The sequence below is a fragment of the Engystomops pustulosus genome, chromosome 6 (assembly GCF_040894005.1).
Source record: "Engystomops pustulosus chromosome 6, aEngPut4.maternal, whole genome shotgun sequence".
Lineage (NCBI taxonomy): Eukaryota > Metazoa > Chordata > Amphibia > Anura > Leptodactylidae > Engystomops > Engystomops pustulosus.
In genome coordinates, this window is record NC_092416.1 from 87,586,610 (window position 1) to 87,612,903 (window position 26,294).

The following is a 26,294-nucleotide window of genomic DNA, read 5'->3' on the forward strand; positions in this document are numbered from 1 at the left end:
TGTATTTAAATTTTCTGGAGCGCCACCCACCCAGTCCTCTGGTTTGAAAACTTTTTTGGACTGCCATATACAGGCACTCAATCTATTTAATTTTTCTGGAGGACCACCTACCTGCTCCTCTGGTTTGAAAACTTTTTTGGACTGTCACATACAGGCACTATCCAAATTTAATTGTCTCCATAGCAGCCTCCACACGTCGTCTTTATAGCTGCCTCCACACGTTGTCTCCATTGCTACCTCCACACATCATCTTTATAGCTGCCTCCCAGAGTCGTCCATATAGCTGCCTCGATACATCCTCCCCTTAGCCAATGAGCTGTGTCAGGCAGAATTTTGGGTTGTTTTCATGGCTTCCACATCAAACTTGTTAACTTTGTCGCCACCCTGCTGTGTTATCCACAAAATATACTGGCAAACTTTTATCATTTACCGATATTATTTCTTGCTCACCTCCTTTGGTTCCTCTCTGCCACCCATTGGTTTGAAGCCTGAGTCCATTTGGGGTATGTCGCCATGCCACTCTCTAGCCTGCCGCTGCTGCCACTACCTCTGCATGCCGTCTTCTATAGTGTCAGGGTCAATTATTGGATGTTTTAGATGCTATCTAGCCTCATTCGGTCACTCTGTCATGGCCATGCTGTTGCCCATAATTTTGGCATAATGGTGCGATTAAGCAGCCTCAGAGGCATCCATGCATGCTGCCCCTGCTGTTTCCTGTCCATTTCCGTGGTGTTTCCATCATTTTCTGAGGTTTCCAGGTGTTTGGCCAAGCTTCCCTGTGCAGACCCTTGGTCCCCTTAAAAAATGCTCGAGTCTCCCATTGACTTCAATGGGGTTCGTTAGTCAAGACGAGCACTCGAGCATCGGGAAAAGTTTGTCTCGAATAACGAGCACCCGAGCATTTTAGTGCTCGCTCATCTCTAATAATGACGGATAAACATGTAAACTGTGCCATTAATTTACTGAAAAGCTGTAGCCCTGAACTTATCACTCTAACTCAGGGGTTAATGCAGGACAGGGAAAAAACAAAAAGCAGGGGGAAGAGCTTTGCTTGTATCTTAAAACCTTTGGATACCTTAAACAAGACAATAATGCTTCCCCTCATCGGCATCATATTAATTAAAGGGGTATTCTCGTCTCGGTATGCACATTCTGTTTCATTAATCTGCCATATATAAACATTTCTTCGATTAGATAATTTCTCATAAATGTAGCCATATGGTCCCTTAGAAACAAGACTGTATCCTTGGTTACGACCACCTCTGCTGGAGTGATTGCACAAAAAAACAAAAAGTTTTCGTATATTAAATGTCCAGGATTTACTGCATGTCCTACAACCGTCCTGTTTTAATGTTCGCTGAAGCCCGGTGGTCAGGCAGAGCTCAATACCGAATGTCTGGCCACGGCTTCCAAAATGTGAGGTGGTCGTATCCGAGGAAGCCATCTCGTTTCTAGATTTCTATGGCATATTAATTAAATTAAATGTAAATGCCTAGATGGGAATACCCCTTTAACTCTTCATGGGATTTCATAGTGGAGTACCTGCCACACCAGAGAGTATATAACGCTGTTCCCTATTTGTGTTTTGATTGCAGTTGGTTTGTTTGTCCGGGAACTAACCATAAATGATCCATATGATACACACTGCAGAATTTAATGAATATTATCCACCATGAATAAAATTGCATCACACACATTTTATCTAGGTATTACTGCACACTATTCATTGAAAAGAGCACCTTTACAATCAAGGTATTACTAGATGCCATGTACTGACAGGTATGCATGGCCAACTCTGAGTGCAGGAGTGGTTGTATCCAAGGACAGCTAGCTCATTTTTAAGGGACATCATAGCTACATTTATGAGAAATTATCTTTACACAGGTAGATTTTTTTCCATAACATACAAGGAAGGAATGTTTGAATGTGTCAGATGAATTAACCTTAATGTGAATTTCCAGATGAGAATACCACTTTAAGATTGCATTCATGAATACTATCATACAGTCTCAGAAGGTATATTTGGAAGGTATACAATATATTAGCTAAGGATGATTCCCTCACGTGTAACTATTTTGCTGCTGCCGACGTCGAGCCGTTCTCATTTTTTCAAATCTGGCCTCCATTTCCTCCAGCACTTTTGGTGTATAGCGTACAACCAACTTCACTGTTCCCTGTGCTGCCTTCAGAAGCTCCACCGCCTTCTCATGCTGCTCTCCTTCCACACTCTACAGAGGAGCAAACAGTCAAGATCTGTAAGCAGTTTTGTGTCGCATGCATCAGCACTTAGCACTTATAATAATTAGACAGGGAATTGGCATAGAGATTTAAAGGGGTTGGCCATTTTACCTCATGTTTTTTGGAATGTGCGTGTAAGTGTGGGGGGAGAATATTAAGTAATTTACTATGATGAGGTAAAAGACAGGAGGCTTCACTTTACATATCAAGAAAGAGGTGCAGAATTATTACTACATGTATATGGGTAAATTACCTCATATACTGCCCAGGCATAACCGGGGCTAGAGCAGGGGTCCAGAGCTGCTGGGGGGAGGGGGGGGGCACACGGCCGAATGTCATTACATAATATAACCATGTGGGGCTGTACATAAGTAACCCCTTCACGACTGCCATACGGTTACATACGTCCTCTTTGCATATGCCCTGTGCAGAAAGGCCATTTACAAACCTCATGAAAGTGGCCAAGTTCAAACAGCTATATCTCCTGAACCCTGACAAATAGAAACACAACCAAGGTGTCATATTAAACAGGATAATCTCCCCTTTAATGATATATGGATTGTGTATGGATGCTTCACAAAACCAGGGATATCAACCCTTAAAGTTTTACTAAAAAAAATGTATGTACATGTATGTACAGCTTTCTCTTTCTAATTGTAACTTTACCAGTGGATATCTCCGATTCTATGAAGCATCCATACACAATCCTTATATAATATTAAATGGGAGACTCTCCTAATTAATATGAGAGCAGAATTGTGTTAATAGGTGCCAGAGTTCAGGAGCCATTTGAAGAGTACCCGCCACAATCCGGTGTGCTGAAGCAGAATGTAGACAGATCTGCAGGAAAGTCTTTCACATCTAGAAGTACATGCACCCTCTGCACCTGAACCTGCATACAGGCACCGATGAACGTCAGTCTTGAGGGAATAAACTATGAGGGGACTGTATATAATTAAACTACGAGGGGGCGCTATATAAAATTACCATGAGGGGGCTATTTGGACTGATAAACAAAGATGAATTTTAGCGAACGTGAGTTCACTTTAAAGGGGCCCACTGAGGTTGTCTTGCCTATGGGCTTACTGAAACCTGGAGCGGGCCCTAATCCTGCCTCCCACACTTACACACATTACAAAAAACATGAGGTAAAGTGGCCAACCCCTTTAAGCTCACAAGCTGCAACCTATTATGAAGGATGGGACAGGATCACAATGACATCTTTCTATATTTTGGAAGACTAAGCACTAGGCAAAAAAAGAACTTTCAATGTTGCATACAAATGACAAAAGTACCAAGAAGGCTACCTCTAGCCGAAAAGGCATTACCCCCGGCACCAGATTGTGACAGTCTTCTCTAATATGGGTAAGCGATAAGACCTTTACTTTTTCCTAATAGCATGGTTTGCTTTGGGACCTATGCCTTTAACCATATACTCTTGCTCTTGTGAAACTGAACTAGCTCTACCATGTGTTACTACATTTTGATGTATCAAACTTACTCTATTTTTGATATATCTCTTAGTTACTGCTTATGCAATTGTGTACTGTAATGGTATAGAGATACACAATGACCACATTTTTCCGAATACCAATTGGGGGATAACTAACTTTCAGGTTTTAACACCTGGTATTTGCATAATTTTAATATATGTAAAATAAAGATTTTTTTTATTTTTCTCATATTGACATACTTTGGTCTTCGTTTTTTCCATTCATTGAGATACAATAAGTGATATGTCTGCTAATTATGCACACCTCTGTTTGGCGGTACTGCCCCTTCCACCACTCCCTAGACCAGTGGTTCTCAACCTTTCTAATGCTGTGACCCCGCAATACAGTTCCCCATGCTGTGGTGACCCCAAACCATGCAACTCACAGTAAAAACACAGTAAAATTGCGGCTCCGATGGCTTTAGGCGACCCCCGGTTTTGGTTGTTCGACCCCCGCTGGGGTCCCGACCCACAGGTTGAGAACCACTGCCCTAGACGGTGACGTCATAATTAACAGACGTTGGAGCCAGAAGAGTTTTCTATGATGTAGACAGGAGCCTCTGAGGCTCATTTGCAAGACTTTAAAAGCCATTTTTTCTCCAAAACGAAGTCAATAGAAGATAAGGAAGAACACATCCTTTTTCAGAGGACACACAAACCTGTATAAGTAAGTGTGCAAGGTAAGGGCACTTGGGTGGCAGTTATTGTATCTGCTATTGGATCTACAGTAATGGTGGAAATACAGGGCAAATTAACAAGACAAACTCTCCAATATGAGGTTAAATTTAACTTACCACCCCATTCACAGACAGTAGCTGGTCCCCACGTTTTAGACCTCCATGGCGATCTGCCACACCACCAGGAATAATACGTGAAATGTAAATAGGAGAGTTTTGTTCTTTCCCACCCATTATATTAAACCCTAGACCTTCATCTGTTTTTGGAAGCTCCACAACTCTGGGGTGGGCATGGCCTTCACTGGCAGCAAAGGCAGCAACAGTTGCCTAAATTAGAAAGAAAAAACAATGAATTTCAGAAGATTTGTTAACAAATGGTTCCCCAAGGGTGAAAAAATGTTATTTTTCTTTCCAAAACAGTTTCACAATTAAATGTGACTAGAGCTGCCAAGTGGGCATGGAGGGGCGTGAAGTTAGGGAAACATTTCTACTATAGGAAGGTGGCATTAGATTGTGGAATTTCTGCCTACCTCTAGATCAACTTTGTACCATAATAAGTTATACTTAATGGACCTGCATCTTTGGTCATCTTATCTGTCAAAATACCATAAACAGTTCCTTGCAGGGCAACCAAATAATACAGCTAATTAGTGTGCAGTATATTTTAGTTTCTGGCTTGCATAACTGGTACCAGACAGATAAACAATACAAGATGGCATAAAGTTACAAGACACAACTTACCTTGGCAGTGGCATTTGCCCTTATTTCAGCGTTACCTGAGATATCCAGGGTATCATACAATTGCTCATACACCTGCAATGAAAAAAACATATTGAAGAAAATTCAAGGTATCTTAAAGAGTAACTGTTTTCATTTTTCACAAATCAATAGCTCTTGGGATGTAAAACAACTTTGCCTATTATCTTAATTACCTATAATTAGTAGTTTCTTTGCTATAGCCCTCAGAATACCTAATTGCTGCATTAGCTGCCTCCTCTCCAGGTGCTGATGAGCCTTATGAATCCATATGTTATTTACACTACGGTTTTCTGGGAGGGGAGGAGCTGCTGCTCCCTGCTCAAAGAGGAGGAGGTAATGTGTCAGTGAATGCAGCAGGCTGGAAGTGTGCAGAGCAGTGAATGTAGCAGAGCTGGATGTGTGAATGCCGATGTCTACTACACAGAATAGTGAGGTACGAGATCTCCCTGTTCCAAATCACTCCATCCCAGTCTGTGATTCTACAGTAGTTTTTCTGTCTGTCTCTTCACCTCATGCAACCCCCCTTGTCATCGGCAGTGTCAGCTCCGTCCAGATAAGCTTTTCACCGTTAATGTCCACACAGCACAGGCTATAGATTTCATGTAACTGGGTTACTAATGATTTCTTCCACTTATTACATGGCCCTTGCTCCTCTATGTGATGTAAGCTGCCAGGTTGGTCACCATATACATCCTGTATGTGCACTGTGCCGTGTTCAGTGGATTTACTTGTGGGATTCAATGGATTCCATGCTAAATTACTTTGAAAGAAAACACAAGGCATCATGAGATCTATAGGAAAGCTAACTGGCCTCAGCCTGAGGGCATAGACTGACAGACATTAGTCTCTGCCTACTTTACCTATGGTGAGAAAGATTTTTGTCAAACACTTTCAAAACAGAAAATGCCATTCCTTCGAAAATAAAAGGGTGAGCAGCACAACTTAGACATCATTCTGTTTGTTTTCAAAGGGGGAATCACATATAATAATTTGGTAAAATCACTTTAGCTTTACAGTTATGCTTTAAAGAAAATCTACCATCAAAATCAAGCACAATAAACCAGGGAAACTTCCTCATAGATCCAGGTACTGTGACTGCGGTAATCTTCTTATATTTGTTATCCATGGCCTCCTTACTTGTAAAATCAACTATTAAAAATATGCTAATCAGCCATAAAGGCTATGGGCGTGTGAGCCCCTCAGTACTGCAGATTCACAGGATGAGGAAGCACTTCCCTTCCACTGTGTGCTCACTTCTGCTGAGATTACAGGAACTGCAGAGGGAGACAGTGTAACAACAGTTTGTGATGCCAGAATACAGAGGGCCATAGCCTTTTAGCCTCATTAACATAAGTTTACAGGATTGTAGAAGGAAGGAGTCCATGGATAACAAATATAAGAAGATTACCATAGTCACAGTACCTGGATCTATGAGTACCTGATCACGCATTGATTTTGATGGTAGATTTGCTTTAATGAAAACTAAAAAATAGGTTTGTTCATTTCCACATATTAAAAAAAAAATTACAAACATTGAAGCAAGAAGGAAGTGGTGAAATGTAGAAACCTTTAAATTGTTTAAATGTGGATTTCTTTTTTTATGTAAAAGAGATTTTGTTGAGGAAAAAATAGCATCAAAGGAGGCTAATTAATAATACCGCTTGTAAAATCTTTGGTCACTCTCCATCAATAATCGACACAGTGCCCAGCATTGTGCAACTATTCTTCAAAATAACTTCATTACCACCAGAGACAGCAACCGGCCAGGCTGCTTATCCAAATCAACATTCACAGTGCCCCCATAGAACAGGTGGAGGGCTGACTAAGCAGGATAGTCCCTATTAGTAGAGTGCCTTGACAGACATTGATAAACCAAAGTACCACTACAGACAGTGGGAACTTTTTACAAGTAAGGCCTCATTCACACGCCCGTCTGTGGGGATGAATATGTGGCCGCAAATTTGGGGTCGCAGAAACATCCACATGGACAACAATGGCAGCAAGGCAGCCGTACGGTGCCACAGTTCCACGCCGCACACCTGGAAAAGATAGAGCATGCTCTATCTTTTCCCACGTGTGCGGCCGTGCGCTGCTGTTTTCTATGGAGGGGTATGCCTGGGCAAGCATACCGCCGTGTGAATGTACCCTAACAAATGTAAATATATATACAGTATAATAATGTGTGCATATGTATACGCTCTAAGTAGTAATAACGATGTTTATATTCAGGATGTAACAAAAAAGTAGGGACAGTGGAATATCTTACAAAATACTCATCAGAGCGAAAAACTAAATGACCTGAATTAGTACCTACCGGTAACTCCTTTTCCATGAGTCCACCATGACGGCCACGATAATAATTAGGGAGGGAATATAATAGGGCTGTCATGGTGGACTCATGGAAAAGGAATAATTCAGGTCTTCCATGTCCTTCCCCATGACGGCCACGTGGATATATACCAAATATTATATCTAGGGAGGGACTACGGCCTGAAAAACCTTCCTTCCGAAAGACAAATCCCTAAGCTTTTGGAGATCCAAGTGGCAGTGCCTTACAAACGTTAAGGGACCAGGTTGCAGCCTTGCATATCAGGTCAATAGAAGCGCCGTCTCTCTCTGCCCAGGAGGTGGCTCTAGTGGAATTCTCGTCTAGTCTCCATGGGGTTGTGATCTCAAAATACTGAAGAGCTGCCTGTCTAACATCTAAAGAGTACCAGCTTATCTCTCTCTGAATAGGGATTGTTACAAAAGGAAGGGAGGACTATTTCTTGGTCCCTATGAAAATCTGTAACTACTTTGGGTAAGAAGGCGGATCTTACCTAAAGGTAAACCTGTCCTCAGAAATAGTTAAATAACACTCTAGTTGATAAGGATTGTAACTCCCCTAGTCTATGTGCATAGGTAATGGCAACTAGTAAGACTACATTAAAGGGGTATTCCCACTTGGCAAATTAATGTTATTGTTTGTATGATGAAAAATAATACAATTTTCCAATATACTTTCTGTATCAATCCCTCGTGGTTTTCTAGATCTCAGCTTGCTGTCATTCTATAGAAAGCTTTATTGTTTACCTCCAGTAGACAGAAATCTGTCCATTGTCACACAGGTGCACGACTCATTAGTATCATAGAGAGTAATTAGAGCTCTGTGACATAACGACCTGTGCACCTGTGTGACCATGGTCAGAATTCTATCCACCGGAAATAAGCAATGAAGCTTTCAATAGAAAGACAGCAAGCAGAGATCTAGAAAACTGTGAGGAATTGATACAGAAAGTATATTGGAAATTGTTATAACTTTTCATTATTCAAACAATATCAATTACTTGCTGAAATGGGAATATCCCTTTAAGTGTTAGATATCTTATATTTATTTGGTCTCAGGGTTCAAATGTTGAACTAGATAGACTGTATAAGACTAGAGAAAGGTCCCACTGTGGAGAAAGTTGTTTTAATGATGGACTTATCCTAGATGCTGCCCTAAAGAATCTCATAATCCACCCACGGTTTGCCAAGGAACAATCAAAGAAAGCACTTAGGGCAGAGACCTGACCTTCAGGGTGCTAGGTTTTAGTCCCAACTCTAAGCCATCTAGGAGGAAGTCCAGAATCTGCGCCATGTTGGAGTGATTCTGATCCGGAGGAGAGTCACCTGCCCAGGAGATTAATCTTTTCCATATCTTCTTATGTATTGCCATAGTAACTGGTTTGCGGCTCTTCTCCAGAGTCTTTATCACTTTCTCTGATATCTTCTGATTATTAGAATTTTTCTCTCAAATTCCACGCTGAGAGTTTCAGAAAGGATGGATTGGGGCGTAATACTGGGCCCTAGTGTCAGTGAGAAGAATTGATTGGTCCACTGCAAATATCTGGAGACGAGGAAACCAGATCCTCTTTGGCCACCACGGAACTATCAGAATAATGTTGCATTTTTCTCCAATTTTTACAGAATTCTGGAAATCAAGCACAGAGGGGAAAAAGCATATCCTTGCTGGAATCCCCAGTTCTTATTTAGCACACCTACCCCCTGGGACTGATCCTGCACAGCTAGGGAGAAAAAAGAGTCTACTTTGGTGTTCTGACGGGAGGCAAAGTGGTCTATCTGACGTTTGCCCCATTTTGGGATAATGTCCTGATTTAGTGCCCTTTCTTTGGCATCTATCTTGCGGCGGCTTAGCAAATCTGCAGTTCAGTTTTTTCTCCCCTTTGTGGTAGAAGGCTGAAATTGAGCTCACATTTTTCTCTGCCCATCTGAATATTTTGTCCAAAACCTGTAGGAGTTTCCCCAGTCTGGTGCCCCCTGTTTTCTTAGGTAGGCAACTGTGGTGACATTGTGTGAGTATATCCTTAGATGATGTTGATTTTAGCTTCCCATAAAGCTGTTAGTCCCCTCAGGTTTGAGGATTATTTCTTCGAGGGGGCCCATAACCCCTGAACATATCCATTTGGAAGTTTCGCCCCATGCCCTAAAGAGTGGTGTCTGTCTCTAAGCAGACCACCAGCCATTGCTTCCAAGGGATTCCCTGTTTTAGGTTCCTTCCTTTTTCCACCACAAAAGTGAGATTTTTTACCTATGGAGGAATTTTCATTACCTGGATCGATTTTGATTATCCCAATTTTCAACAGCCATTTCTGGAGGGCCCTTGAAGGGCCAAGGGACGCATTGTATCGTGACTGTCATTAGGCCCAATAGTCTCATTGATTTCCTGATGAAGTAGACCTGAGAAGAAAGAAAATGATCCACATAACTTATTAGGTTTTTTCCATTTGATCTGAAGGGAAGACCTATGCCTAGTCTGGAAGTAAGCCAAGGAACACTTTCCTCATTTCCAGAACAAGGCTGGATTTTTCCTTGTTGACGATCAACCCCAAGTTCTCCAGGAATTTCATGCAAAAATCTCTGCTCTGAATTAATCTGAGTCTTGTGTCTGCAATTATCAGAAAGGATTCTCTTCCGCCCAGGTTCGGCTACAGGTTTCAGTAGACCCCTGGGCGACGAAGCATCAGAAGGCCCCTTTACAGTGAACTCACGTGGCGGCATTCAATATGCAGAAACTAAAATGGTCTCCTGTTCACTAAAATATTCCCTAGTTTATCATACTGAACAGTCCCCTCATGGTTATTTTATATAAAGCCCCCCTCACCCTCATGGATTTCTATGTACAGCCTCATGTGGATCTCCCCAGCTGCCTTGTCCCCGGCAATTTCCCGAGTATGCCCAGTGCTGGCGCCAACCATGCTTCTACCATCAGTTTCGTGAAAATTTGTGGTGCTGAGGAGATCACGAATGCAGGGGTGCTACAAATTGATAGTGAAAGATTTGGCCATGGTAAATGGTGATGCAATAATATGCATCTTTCAAATCCAACGTGCACCTGTAAGCGTCCTAGTTTATTATGGTTGTAGACGACTTTACATTCTCCATCTTGAACTGTCTGTATTGGGCCCAATTGTTCTTTTTTGTAAACCCTCTTGTATTATCTTTAGGATCCAGCTGTTTTAGGTTATTGACTTCCACTGTGAATGGAAATGTAGAAGTCTCCCCCCCACACTTCAGAGTCATTGCTTGGCATCTGCTTTGGAGGAGGGGTTGAGGATAAATCCTTGCCCTCTACCCTCTTTGGGGTAACTCCACAGACCCCCTATCCCTTTCTCTCTCTAAGATGGGGGTTGTGATTTAAAGGGACAGCTTTTCTTTTGTTCTTTGATTTCTGTGAGGTCTTTCTTTTTATCAGACGCCCGTTCTAGGATTTTATCCAGTTTTTGTCCAAAAACAAATTCTCCTGAAAAAAAGAGACATTGCAATGTTTTGCCTTAAACTTAATGTCCCCCTTCCAGTGCTTTATCCACAGCGCCCTTCTAGCGACATTGGATAGTGCTCCCTCTCTTGCTGAAAATCTAGTAGTCTCCCCAGAGACATCCTAGCTCCTAGGATAACATCCCGAGGAGTCCCCTCTTGTTTTTCTAGCTCATTTAACCATATATAGTGATCTAGCCACAGATGTAGTAGCTTTATTTGTTTTGAAGACCAAAATTGCCGCTTACCAGCCTTTCTTAAGGAGATTATCCCAGTTGGGAGGAATCTTCAAAGGGGATACCTGTTGGCCACTTGTACATTTATCTTTCGGATACTATCCCATAATTTTGTTTCAACTGGGTCAAATAATAAGGGTTTTGACCATTCTTCCTTAATAGTTTTAAAGGTTCAATCCAAACAAAACAAGAAAAAGGTGGGATGCGTACACAAGGCTAGACAGAAATAACAAAAAATGTTTATTGGATAAGTAACAATTTTAAACACAATCAAGACAGGACAACAATAAATATAAAAACACTTAAAAAGTACACCAGAGGGGTGTACAAAGCTGCCAAGGGCCAAGTTGCCCTAGAAACCCCCTACTACAGTCTCAGTCTGCCAATAGTAGAACTACAGTAACCATAAGGACCAGAATATGAATAACCATATAGAGCTAAAGTGCAAAAAATGATGCATGAAAAGTGCAATTTCAACAATGTAACAAAGCTCTGATGCATTGATCCCTACATGCCCAACATATACAATAAACCATGTTGTCGTAGAATGAGACAATAAAGCAAGGCAGGCAGGTGTAGGCAGAGAGAGAGACAGACCCTAAAGGTTCATCAATAGGGAACATTTCCTCTTTTTTACCTTTAATCCACTAAACATTTCATCCTGTACAGATTTAGGTTGGATAATGTCCTCAATGCCCATGGTGTTCAGCAATGAAATTCCCCCGGGAAAAGAAAAATCTCCTGTCTGGCTCCTTTATTTCAAACGTCGGGTCTACTTCTATAGAATCCACAGCTGAGCAAGAGGCTCCCATGTGGGATTCAGGGTCAGAAGATATAGACACGGTCTTACTTCTTTTGGGTGGGTGTTCCTGGATGATCAGTGTATTGGAAATAGAGGTTTGAATCTTTCATCCCTTTACCAATACATACTGTACATAAAGTTTTTCTTTGAATTAGACTTCTTTGTAAACTCTTTCTCCATTTTTCAATTTTGGAGCAATATCTTTCTCTACCTAAGAAAGAAATGATATGCATCAATAATATAAGACTCTGCACTCCACTACCCCTTTAAACGCATAAGCCCCAGGTTACTCAAGACCGGTAGCGTAGGTCACCCATTTCATCAGACATGGCAGCAGGGTAAGAGAGGAGACCTCAGATCAGCTCCACGGATGGTCCTACAGTGAAGAATTTGCTGATGTCTGACATTAAATCCGTTTTCCAAGCTCATATGCTGACATCACTTTTGGTATTCGTGGCCTTATGCCACCTCCAGGATGGCACCGTGTTGCAATATCCAGTCATTTAGTGCTGTTTCCTGTTCAACAACGGGGAGTCTCTCATCAACCAGAGTGGCCACAGAATGAGAGGGGCAGAAGAAGGAAGGGATCATTGAACCTCCCCAGTCGGATCAATAGGGAGGGATGCCCGACTGAGGACCCCCTTGGCACAGGTATTGAAGGTACATAAACCCGCCATGATAAAGGAGGACGGCTCCCGCAGTTCATCCTGCAGGGACAGGGAAAACACTGGTGTCAAAGGTAGAGGGGAGGGTTTTTTTTACCTCTCTCAGTTTTCTGTCCCTGCAAGGGGTTAAAGGTCGACATGGAAATGTATGTTTCAAATATTGTTAAAACATCTATCCAATGATACCAAACTCGGCCCCCTACTATAAAATCTTAAGTTGGAACCCCACATTTTTTATTGCAGATTTTGTTTCCCCAGGAAAAATTACATTTGACCTTTTTAGGGCTAATTATTTCGTGGCCCAGTACTTTTATAAATTTGAATTCCCCCAATGTGCAAATTTCATGAAGAGGCTACTGGAGCATGGAGCATTCCACCTACCAATGCTTCTTCAGCGTACTGCTAAAAGGAGCTGCGCGCACTGGTCTGCGAAGTTGGGTTCTGCGCATGCACAGTAGCTTCAGCTTCAGAGCCGAGACTGCGCAGCCGATGGGATGCGTTCTACATGCGCAGAACCACACTTCGTAGAAGAGTGTGCGCAGCTCCTCGTAGTTGCGAGCTAAGATGCATTGGTAGGTGGAACGCAAAAGGCTACTGGGGCGTGGAGTAGCTTCCCCGTGTAGCCTCAGCTCCAGCTACCCCACGCCCCAGTAGCCTCTTTAGGAAATTTGCATATTGGGGGAATAAAAACTTATAAAAGTTCTGGGCCACAAAAGAATTAGTCTTAAAAAGGGCTATACTACTGTACATTAGAGGAACCTGCCACTGGTGGCGGTAGGTTTCCTTTAATCAAGCTCTTCAATGTGTGAGAGGCAAGGGGACAGAAATTGAACAGAAAATCAACTACAGTCCACGTCATTGTTCTTGGGTTACGCTGAATGTAGTTTCTACATGATAAATCAAATTCTCCTACTGACTTAACTTTAGTATCATTGGATAAATTCTTAAGAAATATTTGTAACTTTTTTTTGTTTTTCGATCCAATGAGTATTTCTCAAGATATCCCCATTTTTAAATCATTTTTTTACCCATTTAGAGTTTTGGTTATTACAGCACCATCTGTCAATGAAAATTACCTAAATTATAGATTGAATCAATGTAATTTATCCTGGGGAACCTGCAATAAAAAAGCAGGATTCCTGCTTAAGATTTTTAAAGTAGGGTGGTACTGGGAAGTGGGAAAAAGATCCAAATGCAGTGATCTTGACGAAAAAAACACTTTTGCACCATCTTCTTATGGGTTCTATTTTTACAGCTATCACTGTGCACTCCAGATGGTCAATGTGATAACAGGAATACCAAATTTATACAGGTTTTAAATTCAAACCTTTTGGGCTAAAAAAATCTTAATTTTGCCATATTCTGACACTAATAACTTTTCATACTTTGGCTTATGGGGCTGTGTAAGGTGTCATTTTTTGCAAGACATGATTACGTTTACAATGATACCATTTGTGGGATTGTGCAACCTTTTGATAACTTTTTATTCCAATTTTTCCAAAGTTGCAAAATGACACAAAAATGGCATTTTAGACATTTGCCGCTATTTTCCATTACAGGGTTCATATATTTATAGATTGGGAGTTTTAGGACATCTAACATGTTTACGGTTTTTATTGTCTATTTTTATATCACTTCTATTTTTTAACACTGAGTGTTTGCTATAATTTGCTGAAAATACTAGGTTTCTATGGAGAGTGTTCAGCCCGTGAGCGCTCTTCATCAACCCCTTGCTCTAATCGCCCCTTTGCGCCAAGGGGTTAAGGAGTTGGTCATCTCTTTTGGTACTTGCAAGTACTAAATGCAACAAGTCTCGGCTGCTCTTATAGGGTGATCTGGATCCGTTCAGGGGTTCTAACATGTTACATATCTATTTTAGGGCATGTTCACACATGCGCTTGAATTGGACAATGAGATGCAATTCAAGAGCATTAGGGAGAAGTTATTCCAGAACACAGATTCTTTTAGATCTAAATGCTTACTGTTGAGCAACATGTGTTTCATCCCTTAACAAGGCATAACACTTCCTGATTCCTGATGCTTAAATTGTGCTTCATAACACAATTAGCACAACAAGAGAACGCAGTTTCATAGAAAAGTCTCCCTGTATTTGTCATGAAGAGAATCGTCAATCAACAGGAGCCTGCAGTAAGGAGGGGTCCTTGGACAATTCATAGTGCTACAACTGTAAGACCAGATTCAGGAAAGTGTTAGTTTTCTAACTTCTGACATACCCACTTCTGAATATAAAGAAGACTTGCTGAAATCATCTTAAAAACGTACCTCTCTTATGGCAGAACAGAACTTACTCTGCAGAACACGTTGCAGGGCTTGGAGTTTCTGAGGTGGTACTTCTCCACTTCGTTGCAGTCTCTCCAGTAGTTCAATTGCACGGGAAACATCTACAAGACATTAAAGGATCGTTAGAAATGTCATTGCTCTACATATTCTGTTCATTCCATAATCTAAGAGTACATACTTAGTAGTAGTGTTGTAGAAGCCCATACTGGGCTCTCTGGTTATTACACACCCCCAAAGCACTTGGCACTTTGTAATCTCTGCTGTAATCTCGCAGCAGCACAAAGCTGATACTTACTGTGGCTGCAAAATACCTGTATACTGCAGAATTACAGAAGGAGCAGGAAGGTGGGTTTCAGTCAGGTATATTTTATATGGGAAAAGCCCCCAAAAAAATTCCCTGTAAAAATTGGCTTTATAAAATTTTGCGTTGTCATGTGAACAAGGATACAACAATAAAGCTTCAATGCAGACACCTTTGGTAACTCTTACAGTTGATTGTTATAACCTGGGGCTAAGATACAGTAAACTATGAGTCATTTGTAAATTGGGTACAGATGACTAAATTTACCCCAGGATCAAGGATTATAAACCAAGAATACTTCCATACTGGTGTATGTAAAGAGGACCTGTCATCCCCCAAAAGACCCCCACCAAATATGCCCCCCATAATACTCTCCCCAGCCACTTTCTATACATGCCATTTTTTTAAATTTATGTTGGGAAAGTTGGTCGGCCAGCACTGTCAAAAAGCACGGCGTGGCCGCTGTCAGTGCGGCCTCATCGCAGAGAGCCAGCAGCGATTGCGCTATATATTCACTGCTGCCAGCTATTCTTATAGGTCCCACGCTGACAGGGGTGGTAGGGGAGTGTCGGCTGGCCCCCTCATGAATAAGGTCTTCCAGCGCAAAGGATACGAGGATCCGACCTCTTATTTAGTAAGACGTCGGATCTATTACAACCAACTTTCCCAACATAAATTTTAAAAAATTGGCATATATAGAAAGTGGCTGGGAAGAGGGTTATGGAGAGCATATTTTGTGGGGATCTTTTGGGGGTGACAGGTCCTCTTTAAGGTTTCTATGCCCTTGTTTTTAGAGAATAAAAGGCTTTACAAATTATGCAAATTAACACCTGTGGAGCCCAGAGCCCCCAAGGGCTGTTTTTTTAAACATGGCATAAGAAGTTTAAAGATGAGCAGATCCTGTCAGAGGGGGCACACACCAGTATGGCAGTGTTCTTGGTTAACAATCCTTGATCCTTGTGGTAGATGTCCTTTAACACCTTGCCGACCGAGGACGAACTATATCGTCCTCGCGCGGCAAGGGGTGTATGGAGAGAGCTCACGAGCTGAGCTCTCTCCATACACAGCGGGTAACGGCTGTATAATACAGCCAACACCCGCATGTCACTGCCGCGGTCGGTGCTGGCAGTTAACCTGTTAAGTGCCGCGGTTGAACCCGACCGCGGCACGTAACTTACAGTTAAATGGCGTCCGCCATCTTGGATTCCCGATCGCCGCCCCCCTGGAACGTCATCGGAGGGCGGCGATCGGTTGCTATGGCAGCCTAGAGTCTCATTGAGACTCGTAGGCTTGCCAGGTGCAATGATTTCTAATAGCCACCAGAGGGCAGGCTATTAAAAATCATTGCAAAATAGCTATATACTGCAATACAGTAGTATTGCAGTATATAGTATTAGCAATCGGACCCTGCAGGGTTAAATTACCCTGGAGGATCTAAAATAATGGTAAAAAATTTTATAAAATTTTATAAAATATTGAAAAATATTGAAAAAAAATATGAAAAAATAGTAATAAAAGTAAAAGTTTAAATCACCCCCCTTTCCCTAGAACTGATATAAATATAAATAAACAGTAAAAATCCTAAACACATTAGGTATCATTGCGTCCCAAAATGTCCGATCTATCAAAATATATTAGCGATTTTTCCCAGCGTTTAACCCCATAACAGAAACTGGCGCCCAAAGTCGAAAATGCCACTTTTTCGACATTTTGAAAAATATAAAAAATACGATAAAAAGTGATCAAAAGCCCATACAGTCCTAAAAATGAAAGCGTTAAAATCGTCATCAAAAGTAGCAAAAAATGACACCACCCACAGCTCCGTACACTGAAGTATGAAAAAGTTATTAGTGCCAGAACATGGCAAAATGAAGATTTTTTTTTTTGTACAGAAGGTTTTAATTTTTTAAATGTATGAAAACATTATAAAACCTATACAAATTTGGTATCCTCGTGATCGTACCGAACCAAAGAATAAAATAGACATGTGATTTGGGGCGCTCAGTGAAAGCTGTAAAATCCAAGCCTACAAGAAAACTGCGCAAATGCGTTTTTTCATCATTTTCACTGCATTCTGAATTTTTTTCCCGCTTCCCAGTATACGGCATGGAATAATAAATACCATCACTAGGAAGTTCAATTTGTTACACAGAAAATAAGCCCAAACAGAGCTCTTTACATGGAAATATAAAAAAGTTACAGATTTTTGAAGATGGGGAGTGAAAAATGAAAATGCAAAAATGAAAAAGGGCCATGTCCCTAAGGGGTAAAAGGACACCTGTCATCAGGTCTCTGCCACTAGTCCTGTCACCTCTAACTGTTGGAGCAGCTCACAAGGATCCATCCCAGGCTTTATCTAGTTATTTCATACATTAATCATTGTAAAATCATCTATTCTTTATCATGTAAATGAGGCTGGTCACATGGTCAGAGGCAGTGATGTCACCCCTGTTACCCCTCCCCTCTCCTCCCCCTGCTCATGTCTGTGTGTAATGTATAGAAAAGCATGGCTAGTGTGTGCTGCATCTGCATCCTCCTAATATACAGGTGAGAGACACAGACATCAGCTACACATGAATCTGACATGTTCTGCTATAACATGGCTGCATGGAGCTGCTGTATCTCTCCTATACACACACACATGCACACACAGGCTGCAGGGGGCGTGGCCACCAGCACCAGGAAGCACATCATTATACAGCCTCACATCATTATACAGGCTGCCAGTCAAGCACTGGGGGTGTGGCTGTGCCTCCCACTCATGAATAGAGTGGACAGCTTGAATATGCTAATGCTTCATTGGACATTTCACAGGTCATTTGCATACAGCTTTAGGACCTCATTGCTTAGGTTTACAGGCATGTAGAGGGACAATGAAGGGATAGAGGCAATGCTTTCTAATGGCAGTTTATAAAAATATATTTAGTTTAGGGGGGTTATTTTGCATGACGGGTTCTCTTTAAGCTGGGGACTGCCTGTATAAGGTTTAACTGTATCCATTGAGCCTTCACACACTGACCTCATATTTTAATTCACACCATGTTATTTGTATACGCTAAGCGTATATGTCGGGAAAGCACCTGACATATAGACTGGATGGCATGAACTAACAAACATTATTAAACATTAAACAGGCCCTTTAATGTAATCCAACATTTCTTAACATTATGACACAGACTCTCTCTTGTTGGGTAAAAAGATGTTCTTAACAATTCCGTAAAACTCTTAAGCTCATAAGGCACTTGGTTGAAATTCGTTCTCGTGGCCCAACCGAGGCCTTCACCTCCATCATTCGCTTTTCTGCCAGCTGCGACTTAATAAATTAAGAAAACAGAATAAATGAACAAGTAAACAAATAACTCGAAATAGGGCGGGAGGGCGGGACCGCTTCATGCAGCGATCAGCAAGAAGAGAGGGAACCCTCCCCCCTACCCGGACTTAAATCCCCTTACGCATGCAGGCGTGGAAAACGTGCTGAGATAGCAAGAGGTGGGTAAACTTCTAACCCACCCCTAATTAAAGTGCCAGCTTACCCTGACCTTAATCTTGAAATAGCCCCAGGAAAAACCCCAGCCACCAGTCTAGGGGCACCTTCCTTAAAATAGTCAGGCGTACCCTGCACACTTAGCATATACATTGACAAATAGTGGCAGGTGGAGGCACAGTTGTAATGTGAAAAAAAAAACGTAATGTGAACCCAGCCTTACAACACTGGGATCTGATGCTTTTGTACTATTTAAAACTGTAAACTAGGCTTCATCATAGCAAACAAAGAAGGAGTTAATCAGCTTAATTCTGCCATTAAAGACCTTAGGGGTTCTGCTGCAACACACACAGACATGGCCCAGTGATCACAGGAACCTGGTGATTTATGAAAAATAATAGATGGCACAGTACAAAGGTAGAGAGACACATTGCCATTTAATTTTAAGATTTGAAAATTTGCAGTGTACAAAATACTGATGAAAAGCTTCAGATATTTCATTTATTATGAGTGCCCTGTCCTTGATATCTCAAAAGCTGTATCCGCATGTTCCAGGAGACGACCTTTAAATGTTTAATAGCTCCAAAACTGGTTATACAATGTATAGGAAAAAAGGCCCATACATTACATAGACAGCCAAGAATAATAGATGTGCCCATACACATAGAGTTGTCCAAACTCTACCCTCATGGAAGATATCAGGAAGGAAGCAATAGTCATTTTGGAGCTGAGTGGTACAGCCAGAATCTATAAAAAAATAAGGGGTGTACAACTTTTTGTCTGAGGGTTGCATTGTAAAATAATACAACTTCAAGAAGCTGCACTTGTATTACATTGTAAAAACCAACAAAAATTGTGTGGTGCATAATATTTATTAGATGCATCATATTTTGCAGTGCTGCCTCAAAACCACCAGAAAAATGTCAGACAATATATAATATAGGCCCAAGATAACATAATTAATATTAATATAGACACTAAACAAGATGAAAAATAAGAATACAAATCCTAAATCAAAAAGACAATACAGGCGGTCCCCTACTTGAGGACACTCGACTTACAGACAACCCATAGTTACAGACAGATCCCTCTGACCTTTGTTGAAGCTTTCTGAATGCTTTACTACAGTCCCAGACTACAATAATCAGCTGTAAGGTGTCTGTAATGAAGATTTATTGATAATCCTTGGTCCCATTACAGCAAAAAATGTTTAAACTCCAATTGTCACTGGGGCCAAATTTTTTTTTGTCTGGATCTACAATTATAAAATATACAGTTTCGAATTAAATACAAATTCAACTTAAGAACAAATCTCCGGACCGTATCTTGTACGTAACCCGGGGACTGCCTGTAATACAGATCCCAGACCAGAGAAAAATAATAAAAGACCCCATGCTATAATATATTTAATTCAGACCTCAGAACTTATATCAATGACCATGACAGAACAGACAATATAAAATAATACCGACACAGGATTAAATAATAATACAGACTCAAGACGCTGTATTACTGACCAAGCTAAAATAAATGCAAAAAACTGCATAGAGCAGTTGACGGACTGCACCAGGCTGGACTGCTAGCGCAATGAATAAATTAAAATACAAGGTGCTATGAGTGCCTTATGCTATTTACAATCATTTTTAGAGCGCTAAATTGCCGCAATCACAGCATATAGAGTTAGAATAATAGAAGTCCTGAGTAAGTACTCATTTGGTTAGTATAAGTAAAGAGGGCGTGGACCCCAACTGGTAGGTTGCAGAAATCAAGCAACCAACTAGCAGTAAATATACCACACATATAAATATGTACATTAAATAAATACACTGCATATATATATATATATATATATATATATATATATATATACACACACATATATATATATATATATATATATATATATATATACCAACAGTGAATGGCAGTACATAAGTATATAGCAGCAATAAATATTTGGCACACAAAAGTTACCATCAGTCATAGAATTTGCTGACTGTTTAAATTAAAGGAAACCACTTAAACCAAAAAAAAAAAAGCCGAAAATACTTACCTCCATTCCTCTTTATCTTGATCCCGGCACTGTCCATCATTGCTAGTTTTGACACGCCGGGATCACCTAGAAAAGAAAGTTCTAATTAGCAGCATAGAGCACAGGGATGAGATGTCTGCCGCTCTGGGCTGCTAATTATGCACAACCCCGCACCTCGGAGAATTTGAGAGCAAGGTGATGTCACATGACATCCTGTCCCGTGTTGTTTAGAACTTTCTTTTCTAGGTGATCCCTGTGCATCAAACTGAGCGAAAAACAGCGCCGGGATCAAGATGAAGAGGAGCGCAGGGGAGTATTTCTTGCCTTTTTTTGTTTTATTTTTAAGTGTTTGGTTTTCTTTAAGTCCTAGCTGCTTCATTCTCCCTCTCTGTTGGCTTAGTCTATATTGGTCTTCAGGTGACAATCTTCTTCATCATCTGATTGGTGCGGTCGTACATCAACTAGCGGGTGCCCACCCCAAGTATATCTAAGACAAAGTAATCCAAGCACTCCTTTAGGTATGATGCCAAGTGATGTTTTTATTTACAGTATAACGATCAATAATGCATGACGTTTCAGCCTAACACAGGCCTTTGTCAAACACTACAAGATATAAAAGTGTACGAAGTGAGTAATGCAGAATAATGCATTGTGTCCTTCCCAGGCGCCTGCTGTGGACGCCAGTTATATACTCCATACTTTCTACGATCAGTGAATATGTTTTTTAATTGTTGTCTCATTGTTCCTTCTATCCTAGGGCTTGCTGGCAGGGTTAAATACTTCTCTTCAACAAATACACCACAATACCCTGAGGGGATCACTACCTATCATTTGTATTACAAATTAACAGAATTTATTCTGTATAATGTGCAACATTTACCTGTACCGTGTATATCACCTAAGTTTTGTTCTATGCATTTTCTAATCAGCCTTACGTCCAGTCTCCATATACTTTATAGCCTACTAGATATGTCTTCCAACCTGCATTTTGGACCTGGTTATCGGATATATGGCTACTCTCTATTTATTTTACTGCATACCCCTAATTGTCCTTTATGTGTTTCATTATTCTGCATTACTCACTTCGTACACTTTTTATATCTTGTAGTGTTTGACAAAGGCTTGTGTTAGGCCGAAACGTCACTGATTATTAATCTTCTTTATCAGATACAAAATGTCAAGACATCTTGTGTCTTATCACTGCAGAATTTTACTCCTGGTGCCTTTGGAGCATATCCCCACACTGGGTCCCTGAAAATAGCACGGCACTCGTCATCTCATCTCTGCAACCACTGTAAATACTAAAATTTAGACCTATTTATAATTCATGTATGTTGCACACAAATAAAGGGAGATGCATTTTGGTGGAGATGCAAGTTTGGTTACATGTAGAAAATTTTATATGACAGCATTCATTTGACATCATACATCAAAAGATATATACCTGTAGCTAAATTGGAATGATCCCCATTTTAAAAAGGTTCTAGAAACACTTCTGATCCAAGAAAACTGTATTGTCACCATAGAAAGTAAAGATAAGTTGTCAAACACTGTAGTACCTATAAGATAACTTATCTGCTCCATGTTTCCATTGTACATGATAGAAAGGTAACATAGAAGTTTTAAAACTACAGAAAACATGCTTTATTGTTGGTGGGCTCTCCTGCCATTCCTGACATGTCTGTTTTAGTACAATTTCAATTTCTTTATGAAACCAAATCTGAAGCAGCTTTTCTTATAACTCAACGTTGTGCTTTACAGTTGTCAATGAATTCACAAACTTAAAGGGAACCTGTCACCAGGAAAACCCATTTTTAGCACTCCTCCAGTCCCCACAGAGAATAGTACATACAAAGTGTTTTTGTATAAAAAATTGGTTTTACGGAAAAAAAGATATGTTATATTGTACCTTTCATTAGCATCTTCTGTGTGACTAGGCAGTTGCCCAATGGGAGGGGCTGGAAACGAGCAGTTCCCCCCCGCCCTTGGGAAACATGTGACCTTTTCAAATATATGAATGACTCCCCACACTCGGGATTGGCTGTAGAGGAGCAGGGGGCGTCGCTAAGCCAAGTGATGGGTGTTTTCATATATTTGAAAAGGTCACATGGAGGAGCTGTTTCCCAAGGGTGGGGGGAACTGCTCCTTTCCAGCCCCTCCCATTTGGCAAATGCCTATTCACACAGCAGACGCTAATGAAAGGTACAATATAACATATCTTTTTTTCTGTAAAACCAATTTTTAATACAAAAACACTTTTGGAGCGTATGTACTATGCTCTGTGGGGACTGCGGGAGTGCTAAAAATGGGTCTTCTGGTGACAGGTTCCCTTTAAGGATTGGATGCAAGATTTGCACAATGCAGTGAGAATAAGAGGACAGTATCCTTTTTTTGCGAATGGGGCAAAAAAAATTATGACAAAAACAAATGACCAGACAGAGAAATGGTGTATGGCAGTATGTAGTATGTTATTATGTTACACTACAATAGCATCTACATCGCTGCCATAACTCAGTATCCCAAGCTAAGGCAGATAAGCTTGCCCTAACTGTTAAAGCCAGAAAATCCCCCTAGCCCAATGGATTCTGTATATATATATATATATATATATATATACACACACACACACATCTATACAATATACACATGTATATTGATAAAAGAAGATTTAAATGGATGGAGAGATTGCAATGACATATGTGAGTACAGTTATTACTAAATACTCAGTAAAGACATTATAAGGCTATGTTCTCAAAATGTTCTTACTCAGAGCTGTGTAAAAGGCATCTGCAGCAATAGGAAACCAGAGAAGGTAAGTGCAAGGTTATTCATTAGATCATTCACTTCCCTGATAAGCAGGTTGGTGCCTGTGTAAGACATAGAGGTAAAGCTAAGCTATTCCTCTCCCCCCTCCCTCTTACTACACTCATCTGGTACAGGCAATATCCCAATCCCTGCAATGCAACATGCACTATGTCTATTACCTCTCTCCAGACCTAAGGGTTCAGACAGAGCTGCCATCTTAACTCCAGCAGTCACATGCCCAGGAGTTCCCCACTGTGGAGGAGGAGGAGGAGGCGGAGGAGGCTGCACAAGCCTTGGAGATGCTGTATGCATCCTTACAGGCATTATACCATCTACCTCCACACATGCTCTAGCTATAGTATTACCATCACATCATCAAGCCTTCTAATGCCATCTAATGTGCCCACCGTGCAATGCAACACACTATAATGCAATTGTGGTCACAGATGAAAAGATTAGCTTTTTCAAAAAGAATAGTTGTTGTTAAACTACAACTCCCATCATATCCTCACCGCAGAAGATTCCTGATATCAATATACTGTACATATATAACAGAGTGATGTGCAGCTAATAGTCTTGATGGGCGAACGTTTTTACAATTAACAATGGCTGCATTTTTAGTCCAAAAGTCTTATATGGGCAGCACGGTGGCTTAGTGGTTAGCATTACAGTCTCCAACGGCACGCTCCTAATTTGTGTAGCATGGAATCCAGGGCAGCTGTGCCATAAAAGGGTCACGTGCGCCACAATAGCAGCACAGACGCTTCTTAAATACCTGTGCAAGCCGTTTTAATGATGAAGAACGTGCACGGTCTGACAATAGTGCAGCGTGCGACCATTAGTAAATGTGCCCTTATGTCTATTGAACACCCCTCAACACCATCAACCAGCTCACAGACAAGGTGAGATATAAGGAAAAAATTTACCAAAATCACCACAATATGAGTGACCAATTACCCACAAGCCAGTCACACTGCCCCAGAAACAGTTTAGTGTGGTCTTCTGATATTCAGGGCAGCAGGGCCAAGAGAGAAGAGTCAAGAGAAGATAGAGAGAACAAATTAAAAAATTGTAGACAATTTCTCCGATTTTTTTGCCGCAGAGTGATCATTTAAGTTCTAAAGAAGCACTTTGGAAAGAAATGTAACAATATTTGTTCTATAGATGTTTAGTTCACTTACCCGTATCACTGTCTTTGCTACCAATATGCAAGTAGAAGAATCCAACCAGTCCAGTCCACCAGTGCAGTACGTTCTGCTTTGCAAGAAGCTTTATGGTATCCTCCACAGAAGAATGCCTAATTCTATAATTTCATTCATTGCAAATTGGGCAACATTCAATAACTGGACTTAATTTAATAAAATATGTCATTGTTGTCCATAGCTACTACTCATAGCTCAAGTGTAATTGTTATGAGCAAATAAGTTGATTTTACTATTATGCTGTTCCAAAAACTATCTCTGTGAGGGGAATTTATTATTTTTGCCTATATTTTACAGTGGGAAGTAAGTTTGTGGTGCAAGGAATTAATGAATTGTTGCAGGCAATGAAAGGTTTAGAACCCCCTAGACCAAGAGCGCCTCAGAGGGGGTTTACATGAATGAGAAGGGGTTGAGATATATACAAGCGGTCCCCTACTTAAGGACACCCGAATTACAGACAACCCCTAGTAAAAGACGGACCCCTCTGCCCACTGTGACATCTGGGTCTCTGGATGCTTTACTATAGTCCCAGACTGCAATAATCAGCTGTAAGGTGTCTGTAATGAAGCTTTATTGATAATCCTTGGTCCAATTATAGCAAAAAAATTTTAATCTACAATTGTCACTGGGGCAGAAAAAATATTTTGTCTGAATCTACAATTATACAATTTACAGTTTCGCCTTACATACATATTCAACTTAAGGACAAACCTATGGAACCAATCTTGTAGGGGACTGCCTACAAGGGAGGGGGAAAAAGGAGATCTGATAGTGTAATAGGGCAGAGATGGAGCAGTGCTGACTGTGTCATTATGTGTGATATGCATCTCATGGATCTCATCACCTCAACTCTGATCTGTTTCATCTCTCTTTCTGTGTGTCAGATACTAGTTGTCACGGATGCTCCCGCGATCCCTGTCTCGGATCGCGGGCGCATCCGTGCTCCTCCTTGTGCCCCCGCTGCTGCCCGGTCTCACTCACCTCTCCCGGCTCCTGCTCTTGCCCGGACTGCCGTGCGCGCGCGTCCCCGCCTTCTAGGGCGTTTGCGCGGCTCCTTCCGAAAATTTAAAGGGCCAGCGCACCGCTAATTGGTGCACTGGCTGAACACCTCACCTTTAAGAATCCTGTCTCTTCCTGTGTTCCCTGCCGGATCTTTGTGCCTCACAGCCTAAGAGAAAGCTTCCTGGTGATTATCTGCGTTCCTGTGTATTCCTGCGTTCCTGTGTATTCCTGCGTTCCTGTGTGTCTCCGCTCCCGAGTCCTGTGTTCCCGTGTTCCCCGAGTTCCTCCGTGTTGCTGTGTTCCGTGTGCCTGTGTTCCCGTTCCCACCTGCCTGGACCTCCCATTGCTGACCCCGGATTTGGACTTGACCTCGCATCTCTGCCGCCTGCCCTGACCCCGAGCCTGGACCTGACTACGAGACTGTCTTCTGCTAAGGTACCTCGACTTCGGCTACCACCGCGGGCTGGTCACGTCTGGGAACGACCTGGTGGTATCCTGCCGC

General features: G+C 41.3%; 1 protein-coding gene across 10 annotated transcripts in view; it reads right to left on the reverse strand.

Annotated features, from left to right (window-relative positions):
- Window positions 1-23,913, reverse strand: part of LIN7B (lin-7 homolog B, crumbs cell polarity complex component) — a 49,529-nt gene extending 25,616 nt beyond the window's left edge. The window contains exons 1-7 of one of the 10 annotated variants that reach the window (XM_072110257.1): window positions 23,768-23,822; window positions 23,550-23,570; window positions 20,805-20,870; window positions 14,975-15,067; window positions 5,149-5,220; window positions 4,525-4,734; window positions 2,065-2,228 (exon numbers count right to left, since the gene is read on the reverse strand). In XM_072110257.1, the coding sequence (XP_071966358.1) occupies window positions 2,065-2,228; window positions 4,525-4,734; window positions 5,149-5,220; window positions 14,975-15,067; window positions 20,805-20,810 (545 nt within the window). In that variant the 5' untranslated portion in view covers window positions 20,811-20,870; window positions 23,550-23,570; window positions 23,768-23,822. Of the gene's footprint in view, window positions 1-2,064; window positions 2,229-4,524; window positions 4,735-5,148; window positions 5,221-14,948; window positions 15,068-20,804; window positions 20,871-23,549; window positions 23,571-23,767 lie in introns of all 10 variants that reach the window. The other 9 variants (XM_072110250.1, XM_072110256.1, XM_072110251.1 and 6 more) reach the window with 9 other exon arrangements.
- Window positions 23,914-26,294: the final 2,381 nt, after the last annotated feature.